Below are 14,257 nucleotides of genomic sequence, written 5' to 3'. Positions count from 1 at the left end.
ATTACCCCTTACCTAACACTACGGGCAATTTAGCATGGTCAGTTCACCTGACCCGCACATCTTTGGACTGTGGGAGGAAACCGGAGCACCCGGAGGAAACCCACGCAGACACGGGGAGAACGTGCAAACTCCACACACAGTCGCCTGAGTCGGGAATTGAACCCGGGTCTCTGGCGCTGTGAGGTAGCAGTGCTAACCACTGCCACCCACCAGCCCGAGCTACACCCCACTTCAGCTGGTTCACCCTTGGTGTGGGCTGCTGGCAGTGACTCTGAGGTCTGGGGTGAATTCCATGTTGTAAAATTTCAAACATGTTCAAAGGGACTTCACGGAACATTGCCAGGTAAAATTTGTCCTGATTCCACAGAAGAGGTGACCAATAGCTTGGTCAAAGAGTTAGTTGCTCAGTAGGAATGAAAGATGATGAGGTTGACGGAGGTAATGACTGTGCTCGGGGTCCTGGGCATTGGAAGTCACACCTGCCAATGTTTAAAGTTAGAATGAGCAAAAGGTCAGAATTCAAAGGAGGCAAAGATCAATATCTCAGTGGGTATGGGGGTTAGAAACAGTGAGATAGGCAAAATGTTTTGTGGCAAATGCAGTTTCTGTTAAGAGATGAAACTCCTATTCTGTGTATAGGTTTGCTTGCTGAGCTGGAAGGTTCATTTTCAGACGTTTCGTTACCACACTAGGTAACATTTTCAGTGAGCCTCCAAATGAAGCACTTGTGGTGTAGCCTGTTTTCTATTACATGTTTGGGTTTCCTTGGGTTGGTGATGTCATTTCCTGTGGTGACATGATTTCCTATGGTGATGTCATTTCCTGTTCTTTCTCTTGAGGGTAATAAATGGGATCCAAGTCAATGTGTTTGCTGGTAGAGTTCTGGTTGGAATGCCATGCTTTGAAGAATTCTCGTGCATGTCTCTGTTTGGCTTGTCCTAGGATGAATGTGTTGTCCCAGTCGAAATGATGTCCTTCCTTATCTGAATGCAAGGATACTAAGGAGAGATGGTCATGTCGTTTTGTGGCTAGTTGATGTTCATGTATCCTGGTGGCTAGCTTTCTGCCTGTCCAATCTAGTGTTTGTTACAGTTCTTGCACGGTATTTTGTAGATGACACTAGTTTTGCTTGTTGTCTGTATATGATCTTTCAAGTTCATTAGCTGCTGTTTTAGTGTGTTGGTGGGTTTGTGGGCTACCATGATGACGAGGGGTCTGAGTAGTCTGGCAGTCATTTCTGAGATGTCTTTGATATAGGGGAGAGCGGCTAGGGTTTCTGGATGCGTTTTGTCTGTTTGTTTGGGTTTGTTGCTCAGAAATCGGCGGACTGTTCATTGGGTACCCGTTCTTATTGAATACACTGTATAGGTGATTTACCTCTGCTCTGCGTAGTTCCTCTGTGCTGCAGTGTGTGGTGGATCATTGAAATAATGTTCTGATGCAGCTTCGTTTGTGCATGTTGGGATGATTGCTTCTGCAGTTTAATATTTGGTCCGTATGTGTTGTTTTCCTGGAGACGCTGGTTTGAAGTCCCCCATTGGCTGTTCGCTCTACTGTGACATCTAGGAATGGCAGTTTGTTGTTGTTTTCCTCCTCTCTAGTGAATTTTATGCCAGTAAGGGTATTATTGATGGTCTTGAAGGTTTCCTCTAATTTGTTTCCTTTGGTGATGACAAAGGTGTCATCCACGTAGCAGACCCAAAGTTTGGTTGGATGGATGACAGAGCTGTTTGTTCGAGTCTCTGCATTACTGTCTTTGCTAACAACCCTGATATTGGAGATCCCATGGGTATTCCGTTGGTTTGTCTGTAGGTTTTGTTGTTGAAGGTGGAGTGGGTGGTAAGGCGTAGGAAACTAGCTTGATGGTATTGTTCTTGCTGATGCAATTGGTGGTGTTTGGTGTATGTGTCTTTGGGTCTTCTAATAATGTAGTCAGTGTTTCCATGGCCAGATTGATGTTGATGGATGTGAATAGGGCTGTTACATTAAAGGAGACCATTATTTCAACCTCTTCTATTTTGGTGTCTTTGATGGTCTTCAGGAATTCTTGGGTGGAGTGGATGGAGTGGCGTGAGCCTTCTACTAAGTGTTTTAGTCTTTGGTGTAGCTCCTTGGCCAGCCTGTAAGTTGGTGTTCCAGGTAGTGAGACTATGGGTCTGAGGGGAGCTCCTGGGTTTATGATCTTTAATTAGTCCATAGAAGTGTGGTGTGTTGGATCCGTCTGGTTTCATTTTTTTGGAAGTCAGTCTTATTTAATGATAGACCCGACCCCACAACTAGAGAACTGAATCGCAGTCCTACTCAAAAGAAAATTTAGAAATTTGGAGAAACAAATAAGACCAACTTCCAAAAAATGAAACCAGACAGATCCAACACATCATGCTTCTACAGATTACCCAAAATTCACAAACCAGGAGCTCCCCTCAGACCCATAGTCTCACTACCTGGAACACCAACTTACAGACTGGCCAAGGAGCTACACCAAAGACTAAAACACTTAGTAGAAGGTTCACGCCACTCCATCCACTCCACCCAAGAATTCCTGAAGACCATCAAAGACACCAAAATAGAAGAGGTTGAAATAATGGTCTCCTTTAATGTAACAGCCCTATTCACATCCATCAACATCAATCTGGCCAAGGAAACACTGACTACATTATTGGAAGACCCAAAGACACATACACCAAACACCACCAATTGCATCAGCAAGGACAATACCATCAAGCTAGTTTCCTACGCCTTACCACCCACTCCACCTTCAACAACAAAACCTACAGACAAACCAACGGAATACCCACGGGATCTCCAATATCAGGGTTGTTAGCAGAGACAGTAATGCAGAGACTCGAACAAACGGCTTTGCCAACCATCCAACCAAACTTTGGGTCCGCTACGTGGATGACACCTTTGTCATCACCAAATGAAACAAATTAGAGGAAACCTTCAAGACCATCAATAATACCCTTACTGGCATAAAATTCACTAGAGAGGAGGAAAACAACAACAAACTGCCATTCCTAGATGTCACAGTAGAGCGAACAGCCAACAAACCAGCGTCTCCAGGAAAACAACACATACGGACCAAATATTAAACTGCAGAAGCAATCATCCCAAAATCCACAAACGAAGCTGCATCAGAACATTATTTCAATGATTCACCACACACTGCAGCACAGAGGAACTACGCAGAGCGGAGGAAAATCGCCTATGCAGTGTGTTCAAAAAGAACGGGTACCCAATGAACACCGATTTCTGAGCAACAAACCCAAACAAGCAGACAAAACGCATCCAGAAACCCTCACCACTCCCCTATATCAAAGACATCTCTGAAATGACTGCCAGGCTACTCAGACCTCTTGGCAACACGGTAGCCCACAAACCCACCAACACACTAAAACAGCAGCTAATGAACTTGAAAGACCCTATACAGACAACAAGCAAACCTAATGCCATCTACAAAATACCTTGCAATAAATATAACACTATATGGACAAAGAGACAGAAAACTAGCTACCAGGATAATTGAACATCAACTCGCCACAAAACGACATGACCCTCTCTCACTAGTATCCTCACATACGGATGAGGAAGGACACCAGTTCGACTGGGACAACACATCCAGGACAAGACAAACAGTGACCTGCACGAGAAATCCTAGAAGCATGGCATTCCAACTGGAACTCTATCAACAAACACATTGACTTGGATCCCATTTATCACCCCCTGAGAAAAAGAACAGAAAATGACATTGCCAACCCAAGGAAACCCAAACATGTAAATAGAAAACGGCCTACACCACCAGTACATAATTCGGAGGCTCACTGAAGATGTTACCTAGTATGGTGATGAAACGTCTGAAAATGAACCTTCCAGCTCAGCGAGCAAACCTACATCCAAAACCTCAACCTGAGCTACAAATCTTCTCAAAACATGAAACTCCTGTTTTTACATCCAAGTAGATCATTGACCACTCCAACACATTGACCCCAGGGACACTGCCGCAGTCAAGCCTTTCACTATTCTGCAGCAAGTTATAAATTGGGTTCTTTCAGTGACTCAACATTTGCTCATTTCAGATTTTAAGAAGCAAGGGATGCAAGACCGAAGAACAATTCAGAAAGGTTCAAGCTAAGGTAAAACTGACAAACCAACAGTACCAGCCTATGTGTGCTGTACACCATTATACTCACGGTCACACTCAATAATACCCAGACTCTGAATTTAACTTTCAAGTTGACCACTTCTTACTCATGCTGTTCAGTGACAGCAGAAAATGTGATGGTGGATTTCCTGCAGAGCTTAGAGTTAGATAGTTAGTCTAACAGTTGTGTAATCAATGCTGTCACAGTTAGAGAGTCAATGCTGAGGGAGTGCTACACTATTGTAGCTTCACGAGGTTGAAAGTCTCTGGTCCCTGGGGTTAGGGCTGAGTGGGGAAGAGTTTTGTGAGATTTGGGTGGACAGGTGACCTCACAGAGAGAAATAACAGATGGATTATTCATAGAATCTTACTTTAAACTGAAAGTGTAGAACCAAGAGATTTGGGAGGAATTTAGTGAAAGGTAACTTTAGGGCCATTGTAATTGTGATTTGTGAAATATGGTTAAATACCCATAAAGATGATTGGAAACAAAACACCTTGAATTGTTTGATGCAGCCATTAAGGATGTTTATATTTCCATGACTGGTGAATAATTTTATTTCTTGGGATGTGGGTGGCACTGGCAAGACTAGCAATTGTTGCTCTAATTACTGCTTGAGTGCCTTTTCTGTGTGATTATAACACCCGTGTTATTGCAACATTGCGTGTCAAAATGTCCACAAGATGGCTGTGAGCAAACAATAAAGCTATTTGATTAGCGCTATTGGGACCCATATCTCTGGACCAGCAGGCCTAGGTTCAAGTCCCACCTGCTCTAAAGGTGGGTCCGACCATCTCTGCACAGGCTTAATTAAAATAATCAATAACTATTTGATAACCATCAAATCACACTAAGTGATTTTGTCTCCTGCAGATTGATGAAGAAGTTCAGAGAAGAAAGTTGCTCCATCAGGAAAGTTTGGAGAGAAGAAGCATTATTTCTGCATGTTACAAGCCACTGAATCCTGCAGTCTATGTTTTACAGGTAGGAACTGGTCTCTGTTGATTCACTGAACAGCATTAGATTCACCATAAAAGGCGTTAGTGAGATTGTACCATGAATGTTGAGTATGGTTTTGGTCACCTTATTAAAGAATGACTTTCTTTGTATTGGAAACAATCCAGCAAAGATCCACTGGCTGATTCCTGGAATGAAGGACTGGGTTTGGGGAATGGTTAAATAGGTTTTGGTGGAGGGATTGTGATGAGGTTAGCAGCTAGACCTCAGAAAGAGTGTTTCCTAACAGGGGCCGTTACTCTGGTCCAATCATGGAGCCCTGACTGACACAAACAGGGACATGTCAGAGATGCTGATACTCTGGTCACTGACTCTGAATGAGGCAGTTTTAAAGTTAAGGACTGTTTATGTATAAATAAAGGGCGACTAGGTGATGGGAGCTATTTCAGTGGCAAAGGGAGTAATGCATGATCCTGAAGAAACTCATTTGCAATAGTCATCTTTGAGTCGGGGTAAGCATTTCTTGCATCATTTGTTGGGAAGTTTGATTGATTTGACTCTGCTGTCGAGGGCAGGGCCCAGTACGTGGGAAGAATGTGTTCATTTTTCTGGGCAAATGACATTGCGGCAGATGAAAAACAACAAGTAAGTCTTCTGACAGCTTGTGGAGTTGCAGCGTTTTTGACTATTAGGAGCCAAACGTTCCTGAGCTACCACATACCAAAATGTTTCAAGAGTTGATGGATTTAGTTAAGCATTATAATAACCCCAAGCCGCCTCTAATTCTGGCATGCGATCAGTTTTACACAGCAGTTCGAGAACCAGGGGAATCCATATCAGGATTTTTGACGAGGTTAAGACACCTGGCAGAGGCGTGTAACTTTAGTTTAACCCTTAATGAGATGCTGACACACTGTTTGGTATGTGGGACTAATGATGTCACCATGCAAAAGTGCCTACTAGTTGAAGCCCAATTGGATTTCGAACAGGCACTACAACTGGCTTTGTCATTAGAAATGTGACAATTGGAGCAAATGAGTTACAGGGTACGCTGATGGAAGTGGACACCCTCCTAGTCCGACTGAACTTGGGGAAGACCACTTGAGTGAAAGCATTGCATTGCCTCACTCGGGCATATCCTAGGTCAGCCCACAGCAAAACCCAAAACAAAGCCAAGCCTCAGCTAAACAGTTAACATTTCCCTCAGGAGCCTGGCCGGCAAACCAGTGCAGTTGCTGCCAGGATGTGGACTCAGTTCAGCCCAGTGGGACTCATTTGCTGTCTTGAGTAAGAGAACTCCTAGGCTGATATCCAGGCTCATACCTTGGGAATCCACCTATATCTAGTTTGAAACACACATCAAAATCAGAATCAGTCAAGATAAAACATCTGGTTTAATGGTCACCTGGTTCTAATGGAGGCTGATTTCAGTGTGGCTGTTTCAGTGAACGCAGAACCAGTCTTGAACAAAATTCACTCTGGATTCCAGCATTTAACTTTGCTCGAGTCCGCAGCTAGACTGAGAACCTGTACCGGGCAACCTTTACAGATTAAAGGTGCAACTTCAGTTCCGGTTTTTAATGAGAAGCAGCTGATTCAGTTCCCACCGAGTGTAATACAGGGCTTGGGTCCGGGCTTGATGGGGTGAAGTTGCGAGTTGATTATATTTGACGATGGGACCATTGCACATTGAGTTGCAGGGAAAGCACTGACAGAGTTGCCACTGAGGAGGAGACTCTGCACCAGGTTAAATCTGATCTTATAGATAACTAGATACTATTCCTGATAGTCTGGGAACATAGGGTTCATTGTCAGAAAAATTAGAGCCAGACCATTCAGAGGGAAACTTAGAAAACATTTCTTCACTAAAGACAGGGGAAGAAAGGTGAAATGCCAGTGCTGGACACCAGCTTCAGCCAAGTGAGAGAGAGAGTTTGGTGTAGGAATCACAGGAGAGGCCCTGTATGGGTAAGAAGCTTGTTTTTATTTTGAAGAAGAACGGTGGTGTTCTCTGCAGTGTCTTGATAAATACTTGTTCTTCAATCAACATCATCAAAATCAGATTATCTTGTCGTTATCCCAGTGCTGTTTTGGGAGTTTTCTGTGTACATATTGGCTGCTGTGATTCTCACATTGTTCACTGATTATGGTTCAGAAATGTGCTCAAAGAGTCTTCGGGATTGTCCTGAGGTTATGAAAGGAATGATGACGTGTAGTCTGGCTTTCTTCACCTGTGATCGAAGAGTTGATATGCTATTAACTCTCAGTAACCACATGTTCATGGGTCAAACAGCAGGGGTATCTGATGTTTATGGTGACCAGCACATTCTGTGGTCAGTCTTGTATTAATGAAGTTGGTGCAGTGTGAAAAACAATGCCGTGGTTTGTTTTTTCCCAGGAATCCTTCCTTGCTCCGGAATTCCATGAAATAGTTGCCTACTGCAGAAGTGAGGATGCTGACTTTGAAGGATTGCTGGACCGCATTCACTCACTGCCAGGTCTGTCTTTAAAGGTTTTGTTCAAGCGCAAAAATGTAGGATTCAATGTTTTATACGAATATACAGATAAACAGGGTCGTTAAATATTTCAGCAGGAATTTAGTCTAGCTTGAGGAAAATTGAGGTGTGAAATGACACTTTAACAGTCACAGCAGACCAGTACCCCATGTCCTGGGTGAGTGATGTTGTGCTGTCACATGTTTGTATAGTCTGTACAGCTTGTGTAACTTGCTGCCTGAGTCTTACAAATTCTTATGTTCTTTTAAGGATCGATTAGAAAAATGAAACAAAGTGACCTCATGAAATCTAGAAATTACAAAACAAGTCCTTTTTCAGTTGCACAAACTCTTGTTAGACTGCTGCTGAATTCCAGGGCACAATTCTGGGACTAAACCTTGGAAATTAGGGTGGTTTGATCAGGTTTCTCAAAATATTGAAAACCTGGCTTTTATTGGTAGAGGAATTGAGTTCCAGAGTCCTGAGGTCATGTTGCAGTTGTATAAGACTCTGGTGCGGCCGCATCTGGAGTATTGTGTGCAGTTTTGGTCGCCATACTATAGGAAGGATGTGGAGGCACTGGAACAGGTGCAGAGGAGGTTTACCAGGATGTTGCCCGGCATGGTAGGAAGATTGTATGAGGAAAGGCTGAGGCACTTGGGGCTGTTTTCATTGGAGAAAAGAAGGTTATGGGGTGACTTGATAGAGGTGTACAAGATGATTAGGGTTTAGATAGGGTTGACAATGAGAACCTTTTTCCATGTATGGAGTCAGATATTACGAGGGGGCATAGCTTTAAATTAAGGGGTGGTAGGTATAGGACAGATGTTAGGGGTAGATTCTTTACTCAGCGAGTCGTGAGTTCATGGAATGCCCTGCCAGTAGCAGTGGTGGACTCTCCCTCTTTATGGGCATTTCAAAGAGCATTGGATAGGCATATGGAGGATAGTGGGCTAGTGTAGGTTAGGTAGGCTTGGATCTGCGCAACATCGAGGGCCGAAGGGCCTGTACTGCGCTGTATTTTTCTATGTTCTATAACTAGATACTATTCCTGATAGTCAGTCTAGGATTCATTGTCAGAAAAATTTGAGCCAGACCATTCTGAAGGAAACTTCGAAAACATTTCTCCACCAAAGAATAGTAAAAGTTTGGAACTTCCTTTCATATGAGGCAATTAATGCTCAAGCAGTGGTTTACTTCTAAGAGAGGGTAGATTGTGATGAGCTCGGTGTATTAAAGGATGCTGGGCAAAGTATATAAAGTTAATTGCTGGACAAGCATGATCTCATTGGTTGGTGGAACAGGCTAAGGCTAAATGACTTCCGCTTGTTCCAATTTTCCATCGATTCCTATGTGTCTCTGAGAACATTAGGAACAAACTTAGTGCAGAATAAATTATTCTCGAGAAATAAATGTTGTTGCTAGTTAGAAAAATAATATGTAATCCTCCATAGTCTTTACTCCAACTCAACAAGGTTCTGTAATCTTTAAAACTAATAGAAGGTTTTATGAAACAGTCAACAGCTGAGTGATGATAAAATAACTGGTACTAAGGGCAGCCTAGACGGAGTGTGGAGTGTGTAATCCACAGGGATTCCTGACTGAATCTCCAGTGGTTTCCAGGCAGCATGCTCCCTGGAGCATCTCACCGTATGGGTGAAGGCAGAGGGACAGAATTGATCAATAAACAAATCAATTTTTATTTAAGGAGCTTCATTCTGTGTCACCCTAAACACCTCCCCTCGCAGAATTCTAACACATCTTCCTCATAAAAGTATTGGAGTGGGGAGTCAGTTGAAAATTTCAAAACAGAGGTTGAGAGATTTTTATTGATAGTTAAGGATATTACAGAAATAGGATAAGATATAATCCAGAGATCAGCCATGATCTAATTGAATGATGAGACAGGTTTTCAGGAGCTGAATAGTTTCCTTATTTATCTGTGTTCTTATTGCGTTTGAGTTGGTTTACAGATTAAATGTTTTAATGTATACAAACGGTTTATTGAATGTTCCTTCCTTCTGTCTTCCCATCCTTCCTTCTAGCTGAGAGAGTCTATTCAATCCCACTATTCACTGAGCAATTCTGTGGTCAGTTGATTCGAGAGCTGGAGAATTTTGAACAGTCTGAAATGCCAAAAGGCAGACCCAACACCATGAACAACTATGGGGTAAGATGTGAAGACGGGTTTGGTGAACTCGCTTGGTTAGGTGTCAAGTGTGTGTTTTGGAATAACGCTAACTATACGGGTTCAATCCCCCTTCTGGCAGATGTACACTGGGACCTGTCTATTCACCTGCTCCATGCTTGATGCAGAGTGGCATTCTCGAGCTATAGATCCAATTGTGTCTCTCTGTTGGAGACAGATGACTCATGGTTAATGATGTGCCTATTCAAGTTGCAGTCACAGACACTGTCACCCCCCCCCCCCCCCCCCCCCCCCCCCCCCCGGCCAACTCCCCACTCACATACTGCCATGCCATCACAGGCAGGAAAACCAGGGCTTTATAGGCAACTTCCTGGGTCTGAGCTTATAAACTGTTACAAATTTTGACAGAATCCCTGACAATGTTCTCTGCAGCCAGTGAAACTACTTAAAGTCATGTGTGTGCTTGAAAGTGAGAGAGAGAGACTGACAGATCAGAGAGGGGTGGAGAAACTGACAGAAGAGAGAGATCTCCGAGATGGAATATAAGAAGAAACCACACGATTTTAAATAGGAACTCAATTCACAGAGCATTCACAAAGCAAATGATACTGGTTCCAGTGACAGCAATCTATCCAGTTATTGAATCATTGGCTCTGTTACTCCTCACCCTGTAAACCTTCCAATGAAGACACAATCTAGAGAATTAGCAACATGGAAGCCAGTCATAGAGATGTACAGCACAGAAACAGACCCTTCAGTCCAACCCATCCATGCCAACCAGATATCCCAACCCAATCTAGTCCCACCTGCCAGCACCTGGCCCGTATCCCTCCAAACCCTTCCTATTCATATACCCATCCAAATGCCTCTTATATGTTGCAATTGTACCAGCCTCCACCACTTCCTCTGGCAGCTCATTCCATACACGTATCACCCTCAGCGTGAAAAAAATTTGCCCCATTGGTCTCTTTTATATTTTTCCCCTCTCATCCTAAACCTATGCCGTCTAGTTCTGGACTCCCTTTCCAGGGAAAAGACTTAGTCTATTTATCCTATCCATGCCCCTCATAACTTTATAAACCTCTATAAGGTCACCCCTCAGCCTCCGACGCTCCAGGGAAAACAGCCCCAGCCTGTTCAGCCTCTCCCTGTAGCTCAAATCATCCAACCCTGGCAACATCCTTGGAAATGTTTTCTGAACCCTTTCAAGTTACACAACATCTTTCCAGTAGGAAGGAGACCAGAATTGCACGCAGTATTCCAACAGTGGCCTAACCAATGTCCTGTACAGCTGTAAAATGACCTTCCAACTCCTGTACTCAGTACTCTGACCAATAAAGGAAAGCATACCAAATGCCTTCTTCACTATCCTATCTACCTGCGACTCCACTTTCAAGGAGCTATGAACCTGTACTCCCAAGATCTCTTTGTTCAGCAACACTCCTAGGACCTTACCATTAAGTGTATAAATCCTGCTAAGATTTGCTTTCCCAAAATGCAGCACCTTGCATTTATCTGAATTAAACTCCATCTGCCACTTCTCAGCCCATTGGCCCATCTGGTCAAGATCTTGTTGTAATCTGAGGTAACCCTCTTTTCTGTCCACTACACCTTCAATTTTGGTGTCATCTGCAAACTTACTAACTGTACCTCTTATGCTCGCATCCAAATCATTTATGTAAATGACAAAAAGTAGAGGACCCAGCACTGATCTTTGTGACACTCCACTGGTCACAGGCCTCCAGTCTGAAAAACAACCCTCCACCACCACCCTCTGTCTTCTACCTTTGAGCCAGTTCTGTATCCAAATGGCTAGTTTTTAGATTAGACTTACAGTGTGGAAACAGGCCCTTCGGCCCAACAAGTCCACACCGACCCGCCGAAGCGCAACCCACCCATACCCCTACATTTACCCCTTACCTAACACTACGGGCAGTTTAGCTTGGCCAATTCACCTAACCCGCACATCTTTGTGACTGTGGGAGGAAACCGGAGCACCCGGAGGAAACCCACGCAGACACGGGGAGAACGTGCAAACTCCACACAGTCAGTCGCCTGAGTCGGGAATTGAACCCGGGTCTACAGGCGCTGTGAGGCAGCAGTGCTAACCACTGTGCCACCGTGCCGCCCACCAATTCTCCCTTTATTCCATGAGATCTAACCTTGCTAATCAGTCTCCCATGGGGAACCTTGTCGAACACCTTACTGACGTCCATATAGATTGCATCTACTGCTCTGCCCTCATCAATCTTCTTTGTTACTTCAAAAAACTCAATCAAGTTTGTGAGACATGATTTCCCACACACAAAGCCATGTTGACTATCTCGAATCAGTCCTTGCCTTTCCTAATACATATACATCCTGTCCCTCAGGATTCCCTCCAACAACTAGTCCACCACCAAGGTCAGGCTCACCGGTCTATAGTTCCCTGGCTTGTCTTTAATGTCATGGTGATGCTTCACTTGAGCTCTCTCCCAAACAACAGAGTCTTGACTCTCACCTGAAAAGGTATTACCGATGGACCTGGTGTGTCAGATATTCATACCAAACCTGGGGTTTGAATGAATTTGCAATGGCTAACACCTGCTGGTATTGATACTGGGGTAAATCATACGATGATTTTTTTTTATTTCAGTCTGATTTGGACGTTTTAGATTTGAACTAATTTCTGCTTATTGTCCAAATACATGCTGACTGTGTACTGCACAGATTAAAACATTTCCATCATCTGATCAAGGTACTTTTAAATGAACTTGGATTTGATGAAACTTTTATTACACCGCTGCGTGAGGATTATCTTCAGCCAATCACATCACTTCTTTACCCAGACTATGGAGGTTGCAAGTTGGACAGTCACAAAGCATTTGTTGTGAAATATGCTGTAAATCAAGACCGGGATCTGTGCTTCCATTACGACAATGCTGAAGTCACTCTCAATGTGTCACTTGGGAAAGACTTTGGTGAAGGGAATCTCAGCTTTGGAGACATGAGACAGGTACTGTAGAAATTCTTGTTAACTTTAAGCAAACACTTAGTCCATCATACTTCCCTCACACTTATTGGATGTGACTCCATTTCCTTCCTTCCTCCAGTACCAGTCACCTTTAACCAGTAACTGTGGCATCCCTCAACTATGGCTGACTTGGTGCCTCTCTGAGCTCAGAGTCAAGGTGCTGTGGCTTCTGATTCCACTTCCGGAATTTTAGAACAAAGTCCAGACTGAGATACACTAAACGTGCTGTGGGTCAGTGCTGAGGGAGTGCCGCACTGTCTGAGGATCAGTGCTGAGGGTGTGCCGCACTGTCAGAGGGTCAGTACTGAGGGAGTGGGCACTGTCGGAGGGTCAGTGCTGAGGGAGTGGGCACTGTCGGAGGGTCAGTGCTGAGGGTGTGCCGCACTGTCGGAGGGTCAGTGCTGAGGGTGTGCCGCACTGTCGGAGGGTCAGTACTGAGGGTGTGCCGCACTGTCAGAGGGTCAGTACACGGTGAATCGTAAAAAATTTTAAAAAGTTGCAGGAACATCTTGGGGCTTCAAGTACAGAAATCTTTCTCAGTGGCAAGATAAGTTAAGAAGGCTTTCAAGCAACAGCATATGGGCACCATGACTTTAATAATGAAGGCGTAAAGGGTAAAAGCAAGTAGGTTTTAGTAAACTTTTTATAAAACACTGAGGCCTCAGTTGTAGTATTGTCTTTAACGTGAACACCACATTTTAGGACAAGTGTCATGACCTTGGAGAGGCTGCAGAGGCATTTTCTTAAAAGAGGCTGAAATACTTTAATGACATTGAGAGACTGGAGAAACTGGGGATTTGCTTTCCTTGGAACAGCGAAGGGCCTTATGATATTGAATAGAGCTGTTCAAGATCAAGGCAGGTTTGAGAAGCCATTTTCATGAACAGAAGGACAAGTAACTACAAGACACAGTTCATGGTAATTTGGACAGAAATAGGCAGCATGAGGAAAGACATTTCTAAACCATGTGTTGTGTTCGCATGTCCATTGATCAAAAAGGTGAATGGAATATTTAATCATTGACTTCAAAAGGAAATCAGAGAAATATTTGAAATGATAGAAAATTACAGGGGCCTTGCTGTGCTAAATGTGGCACTGCATTTTAGAAAATTATAACAAAGACTACACTTGGAAGTGTTGGTTGTAAAAGGATTTGAATGGTGTGATGTAAATTCTTGTATCTATTGAGCAAAATGTTCTTGTTGCTTTCAACCTGGATCCCATCTAAAGGTGTGCCATATTTGTTACGGATATTTTCAAATCAACCCTGTAGCTCAGTGATTAGCACTGCTGCCTCACAGCGCCAGGGACCCAGGTTCGATTCCAGCCTCGGGTGACTGTGTCTGTGTGAACTTGCATATTCTCCCCATGTCTGTTTGCTCCCACAATCCAAGGATGTGCAGGTTAAGTGAATTGGCCATGTTTTATTGCCCATAGTGTTCAGGGATGTGTAGGTTAGGTGCATTAGTCAGGGGTAAATGTAGAGTAATAGGGTAGGGGT

General features: G+C 43.7%; 1 protein-coding gene across 1 annotated transcript in view; it reads left to right on the top strand.

The window, feature by feature from the left end:
* ogfod2 (2-oxoglutarate and iron-dependent oxygenase domain containing 2) overlaps positions 1 to 14,257 on the top strand; it is a 29,574-nt gene that overhangs the window by 656 nt on the left and 14,661 nt on the right. Inside the window, exons 2-6 of the mRNA XM_060844125.1 lie at positions 4,077 to 4,133; positions 5,016 to 5,126; positions 7,498 to 7,597; positions 9,640 to 9,764; positions 12,481 to 12,738. Of these exons, the coding sequence (XP_060700108.1) occupies positions 4,077 to 4,133; positions 5,016 to 5,126; positions 7,498 to 7,597; positions 9,640 to 9,764; positions 12,481 to 12,738 (651 nt within the window). The remainder of the gene's footprint in view (positions 1 to 4,076; positions 4,134 to 5,015; positions 5,127 to 7,497; positions 7,598 to 9,639; positions 9,765 to 12,480; positions 12,739 to 14,257) is intronic.

The sequence above is a fragment of the Hemiscyllium ocellatum genome, chromosome 24 (assembly GCF_020745735.1).
Source record: "Hemiscyllium ocellatum isolate sHemOce1 chromosome 24, sHemOce1.pat.X.cur, whole genome shotgun sequence".
Taxonomy (NCBI): domain Eukaryota; kingdom Metazoa; phylum Chordata; class Chondrichthyes; order Orectolobiformes; family Hemiscylliidae; genus Hemiscyllium; species Hemiscyllium ocellatum.
This window is presented reverse-complemented; position numbering and strand designations above follow the sequence as displayed.